Source organism: Phyllostomus discolor, chromosome 10 (assembly GCF_004126475.2).
Source record: "Phyllostomus discolor isolate MPI-MPIP mPhyDis1 chromosome 10, mPhyDis1.pri.v3, whole genome shotgun sequence".
Classification (NCBI taxonomy): Eukaryota; Metazoa; Chordata; class Mammalia; order Chiroptera; family Phyllostomidae; genus Phyllostomus; species Phyllostomus discolor.
In genome coordinates this window covers 22,713,051-22,737,108 of record NC_040912.2, presented here as the reverse complement: position 1 = coordinate 22,737,108, position 24,058 = coordinate 22,713,051, and the positions used below count along the sequence as shown (strand labels likewise).

Below are 24,058 nucleotides of genomic sequence, written 5' to 3'. Positions count from 1 at the left end.
TAGATATTATTATTACTAACCATCATGATTACTATTATTATAATTTTATAAACTAGGAAACTAAAGTTCTCATCAGCAATTTAATGTTCAGAGCACTTATTCAAGATGACAATTCCAAATAAAACACGCTGCAGATCACAGTGGCATGTGCACACTTTCTGATGAATAACCAAAAAAAAATTGTTTGGCTGACAGAATATAGTCCTTTTTCCATATCATAGTTGTAGTCCTGTTCCACTATTCCTTTTTGTTTTCATGCAGTTATGAGCTTGGTATTGGATGGCTAGCACTATAATGAGATAAGAGGATGGAGCAGATGATGCCCAGCCTTTGCAGTTAAGTTTCTGGTTCCAGGAGTGACATATCAAGTAAGCCTTACCTGTTGCAGAAGTTGATTCAGGAAACTATAGTCTCATATTTCTCTCTCTTATACACTAATATAGCTGACAGGTCAAACAGCATAGGGCTTCCTGAAATCTGTCTTGGATGTTTATCTTCTTTGCATTTCCTTATGAAAACAGATGGAATTTGGCACCGTCCTGGATTCTGGGGAAATACCCACTCTTCCAGAGGCACAAAAGTGTTCTGAAACAACAAGCTTTTCAAACTAAAGTTGCCTAAATTGAAATTACTTTGTTGTAACAGTGATAAGAATACTGCCTGCAGGGTTATGATTTAGTTTGTGAAAGTTAGCTCTTTCAACTAAGGTGGAAATGTGATGATACTTGTACTTCCTGTTAATGCCAGAGTTAAAGTGATGCTCTAGCCTCAGGTCAAACTCAGCAGATAAACAAGAATAATGCTCACTCATTCTGACCACCAAGCTTCTCAGAAGCAGGCATCGCAAATTCCACTTGTTTGCATCCTTCATAGTAACAGGAAGAATTCCTTACATACAGCCATGTATTCCTTTAGGGGATAAATATGATACTATCTGGGGGCGGGAGTATAGCTGGTGAAAAGTAAAAAATTTTGACCTCAGAAAGATAGAAAACAATGTAGCAGTCAGAGTTGAAGTATACAAATAAGACACTTTTCCAGGAGGATATTCCAAAGACATAAAGGAGCAGTTTAATTTGTGGTATAACGCCATTTTTTAAGGATTAAATTGTTCCCACAAGTAGATTCTTTTTCAGAAATATTAGGATGTTTATTTCTCAAAATATTCAAGAGTTATATGTATGAACTTTACGTTCATATTTGAAAGGTGACATGGGCTAAAACAAGCCGATGTATTTTGTATGTGTTACAGCATATTGAATCAAAATCTGAATCTTTATTTTTCATTTTTTTCAATACATTTTTGAAGTTTGAGACCCTCAAATATATTAAAATAGAGATCTCCAAGTGACACAAAATATGTCCTTGAAGATTAGGCTTGGGGAATTTAAAGTTTCAAAGGAGGAAAAAGTCTTTTCTTTATATTAATTAAAATTGTTTTCTAAAATTTTGTTTAAAAATCTTGTGGGAAAGTAAACAAATGACTACAAATTTGTTTGTAATCAATATTTGATAATTATTATTTTAAGAATAAACAAAAAGGGGGTGCATATTCATGTCATTGATATTTTATCACATGAATTATTTTGTCTTTTTTCCAATTTAACTATGAAAACTAATTGGAATAAAGTCAAATAAGTATTTAATATCTCTGTTTACATAAGCAACATTAAGTGGAAAGATGAGGCAATGAATTATATCATTTCCCAAAGGATGTTTGACATGATTAAAATTCGTTGGAATTTTAACAGTTGAGACATGTAAGGGAACTATATTCTAAAAAAAATAAATTTTAAAAAAGAAAAAGAAATGGAGCAAATACTGATTAGATACATGACACCGGTGAGTTTACTCAGAATGAGCTAGTAGACAGGTTGAAAAGCCCTGGGGCTCTGGTCTTGGCTCTTATCCTTTCTGTCTATTTCCAGACCTTCATTATCTCCTTCATTCTTGTTGCTTCAAATACCATTCTTATTGCTTCAACTATCTTGTCGCAAGCTGAAGACTTCCTAATGTGAATTCCCAGTCCTGGTGGTTCTCCTGAACGCTAGACCCTTACACTCTTACGTATGACAACCTACCTGATATCTCCTGTGATATCTACCAGTCCTAGAAAGTTTGACCAGTCCAAAACTTAGCAGGATTTTCTTCCCCTATCCTCTCACAGCCTTGCCTTTCTCAATGAAGAGCAACTCCATTCTTTCATTTCCTCAGGCAAAAAAATAAAAAAACTGGAGTCATCCTTGTTTCTATTCTTTATTCTACACCCATACGGAGCAAGTTTCGTGTTTTTTACTTTACATTATACCATAAACTCAACTAATTTATTCACTTTTAGTAAATACACTGGTCTAAATTCCCATCATCTCTTGCCTGAATTATTGCAATAGCTTCCGATCTGGAGGTCCCCTGGAAGCCTATCCCCTACTCTGTCTATTTTCAACAAAGAGCAGAGTGGTTTGACTCTTGTAGAATGCAGTTCCAATCATGCCATTTTTCTGCTCAAAACCCTCCAATGTCTTTATGTTTTAAGCCTAAATTCTTTCAATATACTACACGGTCTTCTTTGCTATCTGGTCCTGATTACTTTTCTGTGCCCATCTTCTACTATTACTCTTTATTTACTCTTTTCCAGCCTCTGGGGTTCTACTAACTAACAGGGAAGCTTCATGGAGGCAGGGGATTTGTCTGTGTGTTCACTGCTGTGTTCCAGTTCCAGTAGAATAGTTGGTGGGTGGTAAGTGCTTATTTAATATTTGTTACATCAATGATTTCATTGGAATAAACTGAGAGCCACATAAGGCATAGATAACTTAGTTATTGCTTCGCACTCTTAGGAGCCAATGAAGCTAATGTCACCTACTAGCAGTTGAAGAGTACTGGCTTATGTATATAGTCTATTTATCCCTTCTCTTCTAGTTCACAATAGGTAAAAACGAACTTGGATTTCAAACTTAATATCTTTGTGAAGTAGTGTGTCCTTACACTGCTTTGTATGTGTCAAGAATGTTAACATTTTAAGATTCTTGTTTTTCGTACTTGAAAGGGAATTACTGTCCCAAGGGGTAAGAAATGAAGCTATTAGAATAAATGTTTGCACTTAAATGGTTGGAATGTCTTTTCATCAGTAATGTTGCTCCTCAGGTTTTCTGAGAACATTAATGATTAACTGCTCAAAGTTGCTTGAGGGAAATGGTCTAATTAATATAAACCTCTTGGATAATTAGTAGTCACACCCTTGTAAACAATGGATAAAGGCTATGCTATAAACTTATGGCTACATTTCTCTTTGTGGGTTGTGAATTGTAAAGTGACTTTCAGAAAAATATTATTTTATATCACACCTGAATTTTAAGAAATATATTATATAATCACTTTACTGAAGAAGGGTAGTAAAAGCCAAGCATAATAAGAACTTTTTGTATCAAAGTATGATTTTCAGAAAGTTAAAAAAAAATACTTTCAGGTATATTATTAGTTGGAAATAAACTATTCTAAATCATATATATTAAGTCCACTAGAGTGAATGCTTGGCAAGGTTTTACTGACTCATTATTGAGGAAATTAAAGAGATGGCCAAGCTGGTTAAAAGACCATTTTGAGATTATAAGCATACATGCACATTTTTAAAAATGTAGTAATAAGATTCCTAGGGTGTTTTTTAAAAAATAAAACTGCTTGCTGTCCTTTGCAACAATAAAATTATTACTTGTGAGGTTATCTTTTCTACCAGAGAGAAATGATTTTTGTCCTTCCGAGAACTAAATCTACCAGTTAGTAAATAACTGTATAGAGTTTGGGACTTAGTGAATGGTGAATAGCGAGTCCTACAAGGCTATGTTCTTTGGATCAGCACCAACCAATAGTAATAAAATACCAGCCACATACAAAATTCAAAATTTTCCTGTAGGCACATTTAAAAAAAAGAAAAAGTAAAATAATTTTAATAATAAACTTTATTCAACCAAATATATCAAGAATGTTTCAATTTAACATGTATGAGTTACATGCTAACAAATGAATGAAGCATTGTGCAGTTTTTTCATACTAAGTCTTCAAGATCTAGAGCCCATTGCTCACTTCCAGCATGTCTCAGTTCCAACTAGTCCAGTTTCAAGTGCTTAATACATATGGCGAGTGGCCACTGTGTCAGACAGTGAAGTTTTAGATGATTAAATAATTATTGAACAAGCTTGTTAATGTCCCAGGAAGATGTTGAAAGGCCATGTTATACTTCTGTGGCCTTATTGCCAAGTTTTGGGTCATTTTACTTTACATTTCCAAGCAGAAGTTTTAATATTGTTTTTTCTTTTTTTTATTGGATCTCAGGACATTAAAGGATAGCAAGTAGAATTTTTCTAGAGTGCAATAAAAGTGGGGGGGATTTTGGACTTTTAGTGCAATAAAAGTGTTTTTTTAAAAGTTATTTTAAAGACATTTTTGTCCATCATATGTATTATGATGCTTAAACTTTTAGCAAAAAATTCTTTTTTTTCTTTCATTATCATATTTAATACAGTATAACAGGATCACTGATGGGACTGTTACCAAAAGATTCTTTAAATTATAATTGAACTATTTTAGCAAAATCTGTCACACCATGGAGAATAACAAACATGCATAGAGGATTACCATGAGCCAGCAACTCTAAATTTCTTTATATTTATTATCTACTTTCATTTTTACAAAAATTCTTTAAGATATCATTGCTTTAGAGATGGGGACACTAAGAGAGTTTATATAACGTGACAAAGGGAACAGAGCCTGTAAAGAAGACCTGGAAATAAGACCCAGGCTTCTTAACTGCAAAACCAGACCTGTTAACCACTGTGCTGTGTGCACGGATGACTTCAAAATGAACTCTCCCAGCCCATGTCAATAAAACAGCTAAACATTTGCTGGGCAAATTAAAGCTAAGGATTCATCATCCTTTCTTTACACTGAAAGAATAATTTGTTTTCCACAAAAGGCAGGGAGAAGCTCTACCCCCCAAAATATTTTTATGAGTAACTGTAAGAACATACTATTTTTTTATTACATGAAAAATTATGTAAATGAGAGAAGTTACTTAGAAAACTTTTTGTATTGGAATAAAAGACAACACTTTTGTTTCATTTCTGTCCTACTTTATGGGCTTGGCTTGTAAATTGCTCTTACTTAATAGGCAGAAATCAGAAGAGACTAATTTTGATTCTCACTATCACAAAATATAATTTGAAAGATTTTTGAAGTTGAAATAGAAAATTGAAATAGAAATGAAACTAGGAAAACCTTGTTGCTTAATAATTTTGAAAGGCAGAGTCCTTGAGGAAATGCAGCCAAGGGAAATAAAATTTGGCCTCATCATAAAAATTTGGCATTTTTCCTCTTTTCTTTTCTTTTGATTTTAACTTATATAACCTAGGGATTAACAACATTCTCTGAATGTATGGTAGGAATTACCTATGCAATTTAAAAAAATTTTAATTATATTCGACATACAATATCATATTACTTTCTGGTGTACAACATAGTGATTACACATTTACATAACTTATAAAGTGATCACCCAATAAGTTTGTACCCATTTGATAACAGACATAGTTATTACAATATTATTGATTATATTCCCTATGCTGTATTTTATAAAATTTTTCTTGTGCTTTCTAGGAGAGAAGACTTTCGATTAGTAATACAATATATTTAGTGGCTATTAATCTCAAGATTTTTTCATCTTTTACTAATTTTGTCACCTCATACTTTTATATTCTTTGTATACTTGGTTTTCTAATGTACCATGAAATTATTATTTACAACATAATTTGGTGTTTACATATGTCTTTTGTATCTTTAGTTACTTCACCTACTCTAATCTGTGTTCCGTCGGTTCATGCACACTCTTTTGTAAATCACACCTCTTTTCTTCTGTTTCATTTTCATGCTGTTATCTTCATTATTTTCCTTTTTTGTGTTGCTCTTTGTTTAGCCTGTTGATCTTCCACTTTCCTTATTTGAAGGCACGGAGAAATAATATTCTTTTTTTACTTCCTAAATGTTTTTTAAATGTTTTATTTATTTATTTTTAAAGAGGGGAAGGGATGGAGAAAGAGGAAGAGAAACACTGATGTGTGAGAAAAACATCCCCAACCACGGACCTGGAACACATTCCAATCATGTGCTCCGACCAGAATTTAACAGGCAACCCTTCTGTTTGAGGGATGACGCCATGCCAGTCAGGGCTCCTCTCTGAGTAATGTTTTCAAAGTCATGCATTTACTTCTCTTCACTATGGCACTCACTTTGAATTACCTACTGGAATAAGAAGTACACATTCTACAATAATTCATTATGTTTTCTTAGCTCTAGTTGCTGCATTGGTCGCTATTCCTTATTTCTTTCAAACACTTCCCTTCTCACATGGAAAATATGCTCAAAAACTTAAATTTGTTATACAATTTCTTCATCCCAGTCTCCTGTCGAAGCAAAATACTATGCTGCCTTTCTAGAGTGGTGGCTTTCTTTGACAATTTGGCTTGTATAATTACATAGCTTTCTCAAAGAGTGGAAATAAAATTACAAGGGTTAAGAATTGAGAGTTTTAAAAATTAAAATCACATGAAAGGTATATATTCTCTCCAAAGGCGACAGAAGATTATAAATGCATCTGCCACAAGTCTTCCCAGATTTTAACATGATTAAAATGATATCTCATGATATCATGAAAATCATGATATCTCATAATTTTCAACTACCATTCACATAATAAAAGTAAATTTCAGTAAGAGAAATCATGTTCAATGTGATTGATTTTGTTTTAAAAAATCACATATATATACATGTAAAGATTAGAAAATATGTGAAAATATTTAAGTGATTATGTCAGCCCTGGCTGGCATGGCTCAGTTGATTGGGTGTGTCCTGCAGAGCAAAAGGTCTCCAGTTCAAGTCCCCGTCAGGGCACAGGCCTGGGTTTCGGTCCTGGGCCCTGGTGAGGGCTGTGCAAGAGGCCACTAATCAATGTTTCTCTCTGCCATCGATGTTTCTCTCTCTCCCGGTCCTCTTTTATTCCCTTCTCTCTAATAAATACATAAAATCTTTAAAAAAATTTAAGTGATTATGTCAGAATAGATTTTTCTTTAATTTATGTATTTTTCAATTTAATTTATATGCATTAATTTAGCAAGTAGAATAGAAATAATAAATGCTAACAAACAATGCTAATAAAAATTAAAACCAAGTTAAAAACCACCCCTCTCAAAAACACACTTGTACCACAGGTTATCCCTTTAAAACTTTTGTCAAGTGTACCGGTTATTTTAAGGTTCAAATTTCATGTTTTCCTATCTGAACCTAGCCTACAAAGCTGACATTTACAAATGGAATATTCAGCTTTATTACTTTCAGAAGAAGGGTTGTGCCAAATCAGAAATTGAAGAAACTCAGAGCTTTGGGGGGAAAAAATCTTAAAAGAACAAGATTTTGAAATTCATTCCCATCTGAAATGATACTGTAAAGGCTCATGATTTCAAGGAAAGGCCAAAATATGCAGAAAGGGAAGTCAAACATGAAAGTAGCACTGGGCAAATTGCTCAATACAAATCTGTGTGGTAGAGTATGTCGTGTCAAGGGATGACTTCTCCAAATTTCAGACCAGACATCCAGCATTAATAGTCAAATCAATCACCCTGAATGCATGGGTTAATTACTTAGTTTTCTGTGGTGGGCCCTAAGCATCTGAATAGCGAGATATGACTGTGGACTGAATTATCTTTGAAGTTCCATCACTTCTCAATTTCTATATCTGATTTCACTTCTTTGTAACTATGAGGAAATTGGCTACTCAATTGACGGAAAGATTAGAATTACAATCACCTTGTGCAAAAGTATTTTATATGTAGATTAAATATTTAAAGAGCAAAACCATAGGTATAAAATTGCCTGACAGCCTGGTTAGTGTTGTCAACTTCTGAGGATCCCAAGAATCCTAGAACCTCTTCATGGCTTCATCCATAAGCATTTTGAGAGTTCTCATACATTTTTTAAAGGCTCGGTCTCCTTTTCCTTTCCAGCAAATAGGTGGCTGAATTCTATCTTTGAGCTCTCAAATAATACCTCTATGGAATAAAATTCTGGGTCAGTGAGTTTAAAATGTTAAGGTCCTATTAGATAAGAAATAGTTTTTGGAGAAAATACTGGCACTTGTGTGACAAGAAACTTTTTATTACGGTCATAGTAACACTGATTGAATGCTGAGCTTGATGAGGATATCAGTGATTGAAAGCAGTTGAGAGAACTGTTCTATATTTGTTCTATACAGTTGTAAAACAATGGTGAGCTAGAGGTGGACCTGTTCACACTCTAAAGTTCATATAATTGCATTAGCAATTGGTAAAGATCCAGGTATAACCTGCTGCTTGTTTTTCTCTTTGTGAAAGTTTTGAGCAATCAAGTGACTACCCAAAAGTAATGACATCATCATCAGGGTCATGTGAGGATTATCAAGCATTTTTCTTTTTCAAAAGAGCAGTGATTTCTAAAGCTAATTCAAACCAGATGCAGTTTAAAACTCACAGAAAATAGTTTTCCAATTAGAAAACTGTCTCTTTCAGGGCACTTAGGGACAACATTCAGAATTATTCAACTGTGCAAATAACATGCTGCATTTTTACCTCATTCTGTACTCAAAAAATATGTTTCTAAAACTTTTCAAAACAATTATTTTTCCAAGCATACACATTACTAATATGTATATATATTGTTAAAGTAAATGTAAATGCTATCCCAGAGCAGCTAATAACTAATAACTAATATAGAGCACCCCCTAGACATGTTCTAGTTACTTGAATGTTGTATCTTTTATATGCAGTCTAATTCAATCTTTATAGCAATGTGCATATATTTTCATATATATGTGTGTGTGTGTTTAGTGTATATTCATTAGCACCATTTTAAAGATGGGAAAGTTGAGGAGGTTACTAATTTGCCAAAGGCCTCACTACTTAAGAATGGAGAATTTGGAAATCTGAGTATTTATCCAAAGAAATATGAAACACTAATTTGAAAAAAAATATATGCATCCCTATGTTCATTGCAGCAATATCTACAATAGTCGAGATATGGAAGCAACTAAGTCCATCATTAGATGACTGAATAAAAAAGAGTTCATACATATATACAATAGAATACTACTCAGCCATAAACATGAATGAAATTCTACCATTTGCAACAGCATGGATGGGTCTAGAGGGTATTATGCTAAGTGAAATAAGCCAGTCAGAAAGACAAGTGCCAGAGGATTTCACTTACATGTGGAATCTAATGAAGAAAATAAACTAAGAAATAAAATAGAAAGAGACTCATGAAACAGAGAACAGACTGACAGCTGTCAGGGATGGGTAGAAGGGCTGGGTGAAAAAGGTGAAGGGATTAAGAAAGAAAACTATAGATACAGACAACAGTGTGGTGATTCCCAGAGGGACAGGGAGTGGGGGAGGTAGAAGAGGGTAAGGAGGGGATGAATGGTGGCGCACAGAGACTTGACTTGGGGTGGGGAACCCACGATATAACAGACTGGTGATGTTGGAGAACTGTGTACCTGAAGCCTGCACAATTTCATTAATAATGTCACCAAAGAAACTCAGTTAAGAATTTTTAAAAGGCTATTGTAGTGAAATGATTTTTCAAACTTACTGCTTTTTTAAAAAAATAAGATTAAAAAGAATTTTAATCTTCACAAAAGTTGGCCTAAGAACATAGTGAACCCCATTCTTCAGTATCAACAATTGTTAGCACTTTATCCATTTCATTTCATTTCTTACTCCCCAAGTTTCTTCCTGGAGTATTTCAAAGTAAATCCCAGACATTGTATCATTTTGTTCATAAATATTTTGCTATATCTCTAAAGGAGAATGAGATGCTTTTATATTTTTTACTTCTTATTTTAAAGTCATATGTACATTGCATTTTGTTGTTATTTAAATAGTTAAATATTGCAATCACATAATAAAGGCTGTAAAAGCTACGAGATAGTAATTAAGACTGCTTGGAAGAATATAGCTTCCCAAGAATATCATAAAAATATAAGAAGAAAGTGCTGAATTAACCTGTTGTGGTAAGCTGATTTACAAAGTACCAATTATTCATCAAAACAGCAGACATCGAAGATGATTAAGACCTTCACCTTAGTATTGAGCCATGACTAGGCCTTTATAATAAAAACATGTGTAAATTTTTTTATTTTAATCATTATTCAAGTACAGTTTTCTCCCTTTTACTCCCATTCCAGCCCACCCCCCCAACTGTCCCCACTTCCCTCCCATTACCACCCTCCCCCTAGTTTTTGTCCATGCATCCTTTAAATTTGTTCCTGTAATCCCTTCCCATTCTCCCCTGAAATTCCCTCTTCTCTCCCCTCTGGTCACTGTCAACCTGTTCTCTATTTCAGTGTCTTTGGTTATATTTTGCTTGTTTCTTTGTTTTGTTGTTTAGGTTCCTGTTAAAGGTGAGATCATATGGTATTTGTCTTTCACTGCCTGGCTTGTTTCACTTAGCATAATGCTTTCCAGCTCCATCCATGCTGTTGCAAAGGGTAGGATGTGTAATTTTAAAATGACTCATTGGTGAAAGAAAAAGTCCTAGATTCCAACCAACTGATGTTTTTTTAAGTAGGTGAATTAAAAAATAAGCTTTAGTTTGTCTAGTATAGAGAGGAAGGATGGACATACACTTCCTTAGAGTGCAGTTTCACTGTTAATCATCATATATCTTGGATAAGTACCGCAGCTCAGCATCCCTGCTGGTTACTAATTAACCCTGTGTATTGACTATGTTACCAGGGCTTTGACATACATCATTTCTTTTAATTCTCCAAGCACTCAAGTTTTCTCATTTCAGTTTCTATGCTTAAACCCTTAAATAATTTGGCATCCAACATAAGTTATTAAAATTTAGCAGGAGGTGGGGGCAAAAAGATAATACTTTTCCTCCTACCTTCTAAATTCTTCTAGCTGGGCCAATAATCAAATTAACAGAGACAGAATAACAGGAGGAAATTAAATTTTTCATGCATATGCAGAAGGAATTTCACATAATCATGGCAATTCCAAAGACAATGAGCCAAAATTGGGTATATGTGACATTTTGAACAAAGGAGAAAAGAAAAGATATGGACTTAGATTTTAGAGGTGAAAACAGGCAACTTGCAGGTAATTGAAAAGAGCCTGCAACTAAATTTTTGCTAGACAACCCCAAAACAATGAGATGGGGGGGACGTAATCTAGTAAACATGCCCCTGCTAGATGCCCTCCCATCCACTAAACTCAATTCCAATTAGGCCAAGGTGAGTATCTTCAGATTTCTTTCCTGGAGCTGGTTTTTCAGTCTGAATCTCTAGGGCAGAAAATGGGGAGAGGGTCAAACATTCTTTCTGACATTTTTCTTAATAACCAGCTGAAAATCAATACCCCAAAAGGCACAGTTTTGGGGGTGGCAAAACATTGGTTCCCTTTATGGACTACCAGTAAAAGAAATATACTGTTAATTATATTCTTTCACAATCTATAATCAAAGAAAACCAAACAAATAGCACATGTGAAGCATTTTTTCCTCCTAGGACAAAGTGCACTTCCTGTCTTTCCAGTCTTTTGCATATATTTTACGCTCAACAACTCCCTGTTCACAATGCCGTAATGGAAAGAAAGTAAGAGCTTCTCAGCTCTAAGAGTCTACAACTTGGAGAATGAAGATTACTTGAAGCCAACTGGTTTTGTGTGTGTGTGTGTGTGTGTGTATGCTTTTTTTACCAGCTCACCCCAATAAATTGCATACATAATGAATCAATTATATTATTTAACATTGTTAATTATTTCCAGGACTAAATTATGCAACATTGCCCTTGGGCATTAACATTCTCGAAGAACACCTACCTTGAACTCACCCACAGACCCCACACATCAAACATCCTGACTCTTAGTAACAATAAAAGACTTATTCATTCTCCTTTGCTGTTTCTAGCTGGACTGAGAGAGGATTGGTAACCTGATTTTTTAAAAATGTAATTTAATCCAAAATCAACTATTTAACCACATCTTTTCAGCATGTATTCCCATAAAGCCAGGGAGTAAAAGAATGAGACAGAAGTCTCTCATTGAACCTGTAATCTGTGGGAGAAAACACACTTCAGAGTGTGGTAACTGCTATAATTCAAGAGGGTGTCAAAAACATTTGGGGCACAGAGCATACTGAAATTTAGTGAAACCAGGAGAATAATGATGATAAAGACAAGTATCGTCAGTTAAAACTTAAAGAGTTGGTAAAACTTACAACAGGCAGGTAATGGAAGAAGGGCAATAATATGCAGGGGAGAAAATAATCTACTTTTAAGAACCCAGGAAATGAGAGAGAGAAAATAAAGTCATAGAAAGGAAATTGGCACCTGCTTTTAGAGACCTGTTTTTGTACAGGAAACTGACAGTCCTTATATGAACTAGACTTGGAAATATATTCTTACAGGATTAGGTTTGAAGAAGTGAATTAACCACTCATCAACAATGGTTGAGTTTACTGTCACTTAGTACATGGAGGCACCATTCCAGGTTTATAATTGTACTGGAATAAAATAATCTGGCTTTATGACTTTATCTCGCTGAGCCTGACATGTCAGTTAGCAACTTCTGCGTAGTCTGGCATGTAGATATGCTAATCACTAAAGAAATCTAGCCTGTAGCTTAGAAATCACTGAAACAGCCTCCCTGCCTGAAACTACCTCCCCAAGGAGATAAGGAAGGTGATGCTGGAGGGGTGAGTCCCCAGTGGGACTCAAACCCAGGCCAAGAGAGCTCTTGGCTTCCAGCAGGAAAGAATTCAAGACTCCAGCTAGACAAGAGGTTAGAGTGGAAAAACATGTTTTATTGAGCAGAGGGGACAAGCAAGAAAAGCCAGTCCACAGATGGGGTAGCAGACTATCCTCACAAGAGAAGGAAGGGAGACCCCGACCATCTCTAGAGGTTGAGTTTATACTTATCTGGAATTGCTGGTATGGGGAAATGGAGATTGGGAAAAGAATGAGATTAACTTTAACTTTTACAAGGTATATTTTTTGGCCTTGTGCTTTGCCTTTATAGTATGGGTAAACAGTAAGGTGAGGGTGGGTAGCCATTAATCGATCTTTGCAGGAATTATCTTTGTCCGGAGGCACCTCGTGGTCTGCTTGCCACTCCAGGCAGTGAGTTCCATGTCAGGCAGCAGGTAGCAGGCCCCTGATTTAACTTCAACTTTAGTTAATTTGTGTAGTTTTCATGCCCCTGTCCTAAATTAAACTTAGGTACAAAAAGAATAATTGTCTATCAAAATATTTATAGTAACTTTGTGACTGAGACCATCACAATGGGAGCTGGGAGTTTCACCATCCCCCTGGGACCCTTGCTGATCATCAGACGCCTGCAGTCATCTATTACCGCCCAACCTCAAATTCCTTTGGGTCCCCACTTCTCTTCTGACGTAAAAGAAGCCTGAATTCTGTACTTTCTCAAGACAGTTCTTTCAGACACCAGTCTGCCATCTTCTTGGCTTGCTGCCTTTCTAAATAAAGTCACTTTTCTTGCCCCAACTCCTTGTTGTGACTCAACCTATTGGCTGTTGTGTGGTGAACAAACTGAGCTTTCACTCAGTCACATTGTATTTACCTCGTGTTCTTATTCATGACAATCCTATGAGGTCATTTCTATCAGTCAAAATGAGATACGATAAGGTGAGGTAGCTTAGTCAGCTCCCTGCTCAATCAGCTGAGAAGTCCTGGGGGTTGGTAGGATTCAACAGGCCATACTGTAATCTAGGCCCCTTTACTCCACTGCATGTCTCTCCTGAAGATGGGAATCAAAGAAACAACAAGAGAGTGGGCAGCTGAGATGTATTTGAGAAATATTCTGGACACCCTAGTTGAATGAATGCGAAGATAAAATGAGAGCACTGAGTCAAAATGAAATCATGCTATTAATGAAATTAGGAAGAGTAGGAGAAACATATTTGGAAGGAACAAAGAGCTTGTTTGAGCATGCTGAACTTGACCTTGGCAGCATCAATTAGGTAGCTATGTCTAGCAGAAAGTTAAAAGTTGAGTCCAGAGGTGGCTTAGCCAGGTCAGAGCTAACATGATGCTAGTGAGCTCTTAACTCAGGCACAAAATTTAAGGGGTTGGCGAAAAAAAATCAGTAATCAAGATTGATACCATTTTAATGTAATATGTTTTGAAATATCAAAATTAATGCCAAAAGTGATAAACCAAATATCAAAAGTTTAAATAAAGATTGGTATTTCCTTTAAGACCTCAGCCTCCAACATGGTCCTGTGCAGTACTGTTAGCAATTCTGCCTTTATCATAATTGTTCACATTAATTTTGTTTTTTTTTTTAAGATATTGCCTCAAAAATAGTATTGATCTTGATTACTAAGCTTTTTCATGTGCATCCCAGGCATGTGCCTCAGACCTGGCCTAAGTGAGAGGGAATTTCACTTACCTATTCCAAAGTTTTCTTTTTATTTCTTCACCAAAAGGAAATTATTTCCTTTTATTTTTGTTTCTTCACTGAAATAAAAATAAATATCTTTTTCCCTAGAGAAAGCAAGAGAAAACATGATTTCCACTGTACAGATAAGGAAACCAAGACATACAATGACTCAGTGACAAAGTTACAACTAAACTTCTTGGTGCTCCTTTTAACTCACTGGATCAGAAGCCTCTCTAGGAACAAGCTGGAAGTAAATGAAAATATTATGTATACTTAAGTAAAAAAATCTTGGCCAAATAATTTGGATTGAAAAAATAAGTTTTTGCACACAGCATGTGCTTTTGCATTAGACACAATGAGCTTGAATTCCTCTTTGGGTGACCTCTGACAAGTCCCAAAGCCTCAGTTTCCTTATCTGTAAAAGGAGCCTTACACACCTGCCTTTTATTGTCTGGCGTCTGGTGGGGGGAGGCGGTGGGTAGAGAATGTAGCCAGTGATATTTATCAACTAGGATCTCAATCCATAACAGATAACACACACACACACACACACACACACACAAAACAAACAGGAAAATTTCAGATTTAAGTCGCAGGTGAAATGGAGATAAATTTTATTGCACATCTTGTACTTTTGATTTTTTTTTACTGTGGTCATGTAATACCTATTAAAAACTAATTAAGGAAATAAGTGAGTTATACAATATTAATAACTTGCCAGAACTCTAGTATTTGGGAATCAATGACAGGAAATGTGCATGCATAAAAGTCATCTTTCTTACTCTTTACATGGTGAACTATTTGCTTTTTTAACAACGGCAAGTAACAGCAAACTCCTTTCCCATTTCAGCTTTGCTTAAATAAATACAACATATAGAGTAAACACTCCATCTGTATTTTACAGTGCTGGAAAAGTAAAATCTGTGGGGAAAATGATGAGAAAATTAGCACTTTGCAGCCAGGTAACAGGTAACTCACAAGGCAGTATGGGCAAAATACCCCAGCCACGACCAGCCTAGCTTCAGAACACCCCAGGAGGAGGGCTGCTGTTGTTTCCAGCAACTTACTTGGCCAGCGGAGGCAGGGGCTAGCTAAGAGCTTAACCACAGGTCCTGACTCCCCGGGGACTACACAGCTGTGTCCCCGGGGTAAGACCTCCAACTTTGCAGGTTTTCATCCTTCCCGAGAAACCTGACGTGCTGTTTTTCAAGGCATATTCGAACTGAGAAGGCCAAGACAGAGCACCTTCAGCCATCATGAATGGAAAGAGTGACCAATGAAATGACATTGATGATTTGGGTGATATTTTACCCGGATAGCCAATTTTTTTTTCAAAAACGATGCACCCTCCAGGTATAATTGTTCATCTCCTCCGTCTGTTGCCAGGGGAAACATCCTAACTTGGAGGAGGCATTTCCAAGAGTTTCTGTAAATTCCCTCCGGGTCTCAAGACCAAGATTCCGATTTCCTCCTCCCCCAGGGAAGGGCGTGGGAGTTCAGTAGCAGTCTCTGCCCAGGAGGGAATCCGCTCCTAGCCTGCAACTCTTGCCTCGGCACCTAGCCACTCCCTTTTCGGGGCCCCGCCTCCCCGCCGGGCGAACCCTATAAAGTCCAGGCGAAGAGGGTCCATCTGGCAGCTCTCGGTTCAGTCCGACGCCAAGGTCAACAAGGTCCTGTGCCTCCTCACCGGAGCATCGCGTGCCAGAGTCATGGCCCAGGAGCTGTACCACCGGGAGTTCGCCCGGGCGGGCAAGAAGGCGGGTCTGCAGGTTTGGAGGATCGAGAAGATGGAGCTGGTGCCTGTGCCCCCAAGCGCTTACGGCGACTTCTACGTCGGGGATGCCTACCTGGTGCTGCACACCACCAAGGCGTGTCGGGGCTTCACCTACCGTCTGCACTTCTGGCTAGGTAAGGGCTGCGGGCACCGAACCTGGACGCGCCCAGGTTCGGGAGGGGCGAGTCCACTGGGAGCTGAGATTTCCCAGGGCGGGGGAATGAGGGCGCAGACGGGGCTGTCCTGGGGACCTCGCGCCGCTTGTGCCCCGCAGGGCCGCGCCTTTGGGGCTGACCACTTTCTCCCAGCCAGACGCCGGGCGCTGCGAAGTCGGGAGCAGTTTTATCCCACTGGCTTTGAACTTTGCCGAGTTCCTCTCCTGGGTTTTGGGACCGGTTCCTCTAGCTGGTTCCTCCCTCTTTCGCCTTCCAGCTTCAACCACACTCCCTGCCAGGGCCGCTGTTCCGCGCACAGAGGCGCTGGCCAAGTCCCGCTCACCTGCGGACAAGTTCAGTCCTGGCTTCCCTGTCAGGAAGGAGAAGTCAAGTTTGTGGGCGTCTGCTGCAGCTGGCGAGAAGTTTTGTTGTTTGTTAACTAATCCTCGCCCCCCTCCCCTGCCTCCTGTTGCGTACCAGCTTGTATTTCTGTATTAATTGCGTCGATTAATGGCTGTTTTAAGTCAGAATCCCACCTGCACCACGTGGCTTGCAGGTGTGGCTAACGCCCCTGTTTATTAAGATGCTGGCCACCTTGCATACAAGCAGGAGACAGATAATACAGATATTGTCAATATAAATAAATAGCTTTATATGGCCTATTTATGTATTCAAATGAGCTGCTTTTATTATCACTTTTAAACTTAGTATTTATCTGTTTGAACAAGGACACTCTGGAACAAACCTGCCCCTTCAGCTGTAATTATTTTGGGCTGCACTCATGCCAGACTCTCAGGACACTGGGCCTTGTGTGTTCTACTTTTTCCACCTTCTACTTTTACTCGTAAACATCCTGAATGTCCAGCCTCTCCCGGTGAGATCCTGGGCCAGTGGGCACACCCCATCTAACAACGTGCCGATTATCTGAGCTTCACTGACTTTTAAAATTAGCTTGCCTCCCTTGGACTTGTGTTTCTTGTTTTTCATTTCATTACTGAGTTTATGGGAAAACCACACATACATACACTTTTGAAGACCTTGAAAGTCATTAAAAGCCATTACTTTTACTTCCTAACACTTGAAGATTTTAAGGAAAAAATGGTAGAAAACATTAAGAAGCAATGTTCTCAGTGTTAGTCAATACCTGGAGCCAGATACCCAAATGACAAAGATATAGAGGGGGAAAGGACTATTTTTATTACAGCATTCAACATTAAAGTTTTGTGCTTGCTTGAAGATGCTGAAGCTCACTTTGGGTTCCCACTGTAATCTTACTATTTTGTACCAACCCCCTCAAACACTGAAACTCTAATATAGAACCATGTTCATAACTGAGTGATATCAGATAGAATAATAATGGCCTCACCTTGGTCTTCCTATCTAGAACTTGCATTTGGAATGAATACAAGTGTCTGAAATGCTGCACTTGCTATTTTGGTGAATTGAAATGTGGAAGAACTTCATATTTTGCTGTGGACAATAGTTGAGTTTGACTTTGTCAGAAGATTGCAAGAGGGCTTTGAATACAGTTTTTTTTTTTATTCTATAGGTTCTTTCTTATCCAGATAAGGTCTTTGAGTACTAAGTTTTCTAAGGTTTACACAGAGTCATTATTAATTATTGACTCTTAATTACTCATTTAGTGCTCACCAAGTTCAAAAAATATAATAGAAAATGCTTTGGGCAGAAACATCTTATGATCTTTAAGATCTGCTAAAACTGAAATTAATGATGTGTTAATTAACAAGTTAATTTCTTCAGTAATTAGTGTGCCCAGCATTGTATAAGGCATCTTTGCACATGAATTATTTAGGAAACATCCCTGAAAATTTATAATCACAGAGGGACAATAAGTCAAAACATGATCTAAGACAGGTAAAATGTCATGGGCACTGTGAAAGAGACACTCCGAGTCTGTGGATGGGGGCAGTAGAGAAGCCTGAGAGGAAGGAGGAAAATGAGGGTCATTGGGAGGGATCTTGTGTCAAGAGAAGATCATGGGGAACATGGAAAAGTTTACAGTAAAAGAGCCAGCAGGCGCTCAGATAAAATTGTTCAGCAGCTCCTCCTACTTCTGTTTCCTGAAGCAAGCAGAATTGCATCCAGAATCCTTCACTCTAAATCTAAATTTGGATGAATCCATGAGTTTTATTTAATAAGACAGGTTGAGTGAAAGTTCCAAAAGGAAGAGGCAAAAGTTTAAGGAAAAAGAAAGTTTGACATAGGAAATGGGCCGGGACAAGATGGAAGAGAGTGAAGGTCAAGTCAGACCGGGATGAAAAGGGTGCACGGGGTAGAAACAAACAATAGACCAAGGCAGAGGGAAAGGGGAAAAGGAAGGAGTGGGACCTACAATAGGAGAACAGTGAGTCATCTCTCCGGGTCTTCCCCTCAGTGTCTTTCTAGAGTACCCTTGCATGTCTCAGATTATTTCATTTTATTGTTTCTATTTACAAAGTAAGAGTTTGTTGCATGAGACTGAGAGTGTTGCATTGGTCCTTCCTAAACATTCCAGCTTTGTGGTTTAAATGCATCCACCTTCTGCTTCTGGTTACTTACGACGCCATTCTGTGTGTGAGCAGGGCTAGATCATAAAGCTACTGCCTGTCACATCCTGGATTTACGTGATACACTCCCACCCTCAGCATTTCTCCTTGCCAGTTTTCAACTTTACATAAATATATTTGAGACAAATGTTTACGGTAAAACTAGTCAGTGCTGTGCTCTGTGCAAGGCACTGGGAATCCAAAGAACTGGATTACACTATGCAACCTACAATGCAAAGAACCTATACAAGGGCTGGTGAGGATGCTGAGAAACTGGATTTTTCTCTATTTCTTGGAGGGAGGGTATAAAATGAGGGGTATGAGTAGAGTATTATGGAAGAGGATTTGGCAGTTTCTTGCAAAACTAAACATGCATTTACCATATGATCCAGCAATTGCCTTTGTGGACATTTATTTCAAAGAAATGAAAATTTATATTCATGTGAAAACCTATACATGAGTATCTATAGCAGCTTTATTTGAATAGATCAAAACTTGAATCCACTCCAAGATCCTTCAATAGGTGAGTGGTTAAACAAATTGTGGCACATCAATAACAAGGAATACTACTCAGCAATAAAAAGGAACAAACTTTTTATTCAGCAACTCACATAAATGCTTGGGCAATTATGCTGAGTAAGAAAAAAACCTAATGCCAAAATGTTCCATATTGTATGATTTTATTTGTGTACCATTTTTGAAATGACAAAATTTTCGGTTTGTTATCAGAGGGTAGGGATGGGGTGGGGCCAGGGTAATGAAGGAGGGAGGTGGGTGTAGTATAAAAGGGCAATATAAGAGATTTTTTGGTGATAGGATTATACAGAATTTTGACTGTGATGGTGGCTATACACATATGATAAAATTATATACAGTAAAATTAAATGTACAAACACACAGATGAGTACAGGTAAAACTGGAGAAATATCAAAAGGATAAGTGCCTTGTATCACTGTCAAATCCTGATAGTGGTGTTTGGTGCTGTACTATACTTGTATACTTACACATTAGTATAATGTGATATACTAAACTATACTATAGGCTTTTTTTCTGGCTACTTGTCCTATGGGACGTCAGGAAGGTTTGAGTGTGTCTTGGGTAATAAAGAGCAGGGTTTTTCCAACTTCCTTTTCTGTATTTTGCTGTTTTGGTATAAAAGAACCCAACTGCTTCTGCTTGCTGCAGCTTCTCTAGTCTATGGGGTGGGCGAGGAGGGGAAGAGAGGTGAGGGGAGGGGCTCAAAAGAGCCTAGCGCCTCTGGAAGTTGGGTAGCTGGTGGTGGTCACTCAGGATGGGGGAGGAGTGTTGGCTTTGCTGGGCGGGCCACCAGCCTTTTTCCTCGAGGCTGCCCGAGCCAGGTCACAGGGGACCATGCCGCTGGAGGCCTGGGGAGATTCCGAGTGCTCTGGGACTCCAACGTTGGGGCCTTGAACAGGAGAGTGGACTTCTGGGGGGAAAAAATAAAAAGCTCATCCACCAGTGACTAGGAATGGCCTTGGGGGTACTGGGTGGCGGAGGATGGCTTCTTCCTGGTACTCCACACTTCCGCTGGAGCTGTCACTGGAAGTGGAATCCAGGCGATGCTGGTGGTTGTCGCGGGTGGCACAAGTGAGTCTCAGGAGGGATGGCTACCACGCACGGTCTTGCTTGTGGGCTGCTGGAAACCTCGGCAGCAACTGCTCAGGGGCCTCGGCATGATCTCGGGTGGCAGGAACTGGGTGCTAGGCCACAGAGCCCTTTCACGACTGAAAGGTGCGGAGGGCCCCGCACCATAGTTTTACAGCGTGTTACCACTGAGGGAAACCCAATCGACTGATCTGTGTGTCTATCTTTGCACCAATACTACACTCTCTTAATTACTATGGCTGTATAGTGGACATTAATACCAGATAGAGTTATTTTTCCTGGCTTAGTTTTCTTTGTCAAGATTGTTGTAGCTATTCTAGGACCTATACCTTTTTTAAGTTTTATAATAAACTCATTTGATCTATAATAAGACTTGCTGTGATTTTGCCAGGAATAGCATTACACCTACAGATCAATTTGGGGAAAACTGACATCTTTATTATATTGAGTCTTACAGTCCATGACCCTATGTCTTTTTTTCCTTAAGATTTTATTTATTTATTTTTAGAGAGGGAAGGGAGAGAGAAAGAGAGAGAGAGAAACATCAATGTGCGGTTGCTGGGGGCCATGGCCTGCAACCCAGGCATGTGCCCTGACTGGGAATCGAACCTGCAACACTTTTGGTTTGCAGCCCGCGCAATCCACTGAGCTACACCAGCCAGGACTGACACTATGCCTTTTTATTTATTATGGCCCTCGATTCTTTTTATCACCATTTTGTAATTTTTAGCACATAGATCATGTACCGGCTTTGTTAAATATATACTTGAGTTTTTTGGAGTGATTGTAAATGGTGTGGTGCCTTTCATTTCTATTTTTTCATGTCTGTTGTTTCTATACAAAAAAGCAGCTGCCTTTTGTTATCAATTAATTTTTATTATGCCATCTTGCTGAATGCACTTATTCGGGAGGGTTTTTTATTTATTTATTTTGTAGATTTCTTAAAATTTTTCTATGTAGGTGATCCTCTCATTTGTAAATAAAAACATTTATTTCTTTTCTCTAGTCTGTGTGCTTTTCTCTTTCTACCTTATTGCAGTGGGTAGAACTTCTTGCATAATGTTGAGTAAGATCAACGAGTGTAGGCAGACTTGCCTTGTTCCCAGTCTTAGGGGAAAGCATTCAATCATTCACTGTGAAGCATTGTGTTAGTCTAAAAAAAAGAGAGAATTTATCAAGCTGAGAATGTTCCCCTGTATTCTTAATTTGGCAAGACTTTTCTTCTTTGATGCATATACAATAATATAATGTAAAATAACACAAAACAACATAACATCAGTAAAATTAGTATAGGGAAAATAAATGAAGTTCATAAGTTACTATTTGCTAGGATTTCATCATGATACAATTGAATTTGATTTTGGTTTTCACAATCAAAGACGGCTGTTAGCTTCATTAGTAACTTTCAACCTCTTTAGAGCAAGGGCTCTGGCTTATTCATACTGACATTTCGTGGCCTAGCACAGTACATAAATATCAACAAGTGATAGTATAATTTAATTAACTTACTTCCAGTCCATTCATTAATTATATGTCCCTTTACACCTTCCTAAAGAGACTTGGGGTTCAACTTGTACTCAAGTAAGAATATTTATGTCAAACACATCATCCTTAATGGCTTGGTATTAATTTTGATTTAAGTTTTCTTTTTAAAGAATCACTGTAGAAATCTACATCTATGCCTTTATCACTATCCTCATTTATGGATGGGAACGCAGGTAAGAATGACACCGGAGTCCTTCTGGACCGCAAACTGCATGTGTGTTTTTCAAAGTATGTTACACAATTTCCTTTGACCACAACAAGTTCACAAAATATATCAAGTCACATGTTCTTCTAGCTACTAAATTTTTTACTAAGAAGATATTTGCTATACAGGTCCCTTTGAGAGTAATAAGAATTGTAAAGAAATCAAATTCTTTCTTCAATTTGGCCGACTGATTTCCTCCCTTTAGCTTTGGTGAATATTCGCAACCTGGGTTTCGGGTGACCCACAAGGCCTATCCAGAAAATATCCAGCCATGAAATATGAAAAAGAGAGACATTTATTTTATAAGAAGAAGAAAATGCAAGATATAAGAAACATTGTACATAGGACAATAATGCCTCAGTCTTCCTTCAAAGTAGGCACCTGGGGACCTCACACAGTTCTCCCAATTGCCATCAGCCCCATTGTACTTTTTTCCTGAATCTCATCCAGGGTCTAAAATCTCTTCCTTTCAAAGGTGATTTTAGTTATGGGAAAAGCCATAAGTTGCAAGGTGCCAAATCTGGGCTGTATGAGGGCTGAGTCACCTGGGTGATTTGATGTTTTGCCAAAAAATTCTGCACAAGACATGATGCATGAGTGGGCACGTTATAGTGATAAAGTTGCCAGTCACCACTTGCCCATAGCTGCAGCCTTCTGAATCATCTGAATAGTTTCCTTGGAGGAATGTTCATGCTTAATGCAAAATTTGATGCAGATTCATTGATCTACTTGTTCAGTCATTTTGAACACGATGGTCACACAGTACACATGCTCACTCAACTGCCTCTATTTCCCCCACTGACTTAGTACAGGGAAGCTCTTGTTCACACATGCATATTTCAGTCCACTCTCCTTGGCAGCCAGGTTACAGCGATGTCATGCAAGTTATTTTAGCTGTATTAACAATGGCTTGTCTTTTTCTGGACAGAGCTCATATAGTATTGTTACAGCTTCTAACTTTTATGTATCAACTATTCATGAAGGAAAAGAGCATACCCCTGTTACCATAAAATCTTACTGCTAATGAAAGTCTGAGTATACATAAAAATCATCTAATATTGTAATTTCTAAGAGCTTGTGCCTCAGAGTTACAGATAACTAGTTCTGGGTAGTATTTTACCCAGTTGACCTATGGGTCAACTGTGTGGTCTCAGGAAAGGTACTTGGCAGCTGTGAGCCTCCAGTTCTACTGTTGTAACATGGTAGAGTGTAGTTTCTGCTGCATGGGGTTGCTTAAAGATTCAGTGAGATCATCCATGCAAAACACTAACACAATACCTGGCCTATAGCCAAGATATTAGAAATGTATAAATGTTAGCTATTACTATTTTTACAATCATTTATGACTCTCACACAGCTCAGATGTAGTAAGGGTTTTGAAGTATCTTTTATAAAACCTGAGTTCCCTTCAGGACTATTCTGGCTCTGAGTTTCTTGTACACTGAAGATGCTGATTCTTAAGAATTGGGGTTTCTACCTCAGTGAGGTTGTCTGGATGAGATCTGTATTACCATTTTAAAAATTAAATGTGTCATGCACTATGTTCCTGGGATAGTAATACATGCACTAACATCCAGTAAGTATGAGCATGCTAGTTCCTTTCCTCTCCCTTTTCCTTCAGAGAATATTACACCATTAAGATAGTGCAGTTGGGACAATGGGACTCAATAAGGGTAAGGTCAAGTTATGTTCATTGCCTATTCTAACAATCACTTTCTTAAGAT

At 37.8% G+C, this 24,058-nt stretch overlaps 1 protein-coding gene across 1 annotated transcript in view; it reads left to right on the top strand.

Annotated features, from left to right (window-relative positions):
* Window positions 1-16,057: 16,057 nt before the first annotated feature.
* SCIN (scinderin) overlaps window positions 16,058-24,058 on the top strand; it is a 72,515-nt gene continuing 64,514 nt past the window's right edge. Inside the window, exon 1 of the mRNA XM_028526175.2 lies at window positions 16,058-16,391. Coding sequence (XP_028381976.1) covers window positions 16,193-16,391 — 199 coding nt within the window. The 5' untranslated portion in view covers window positions 16,058-16,192. The remainder of the gene's footprint in view (window positions 16,392-24,058) is intronic.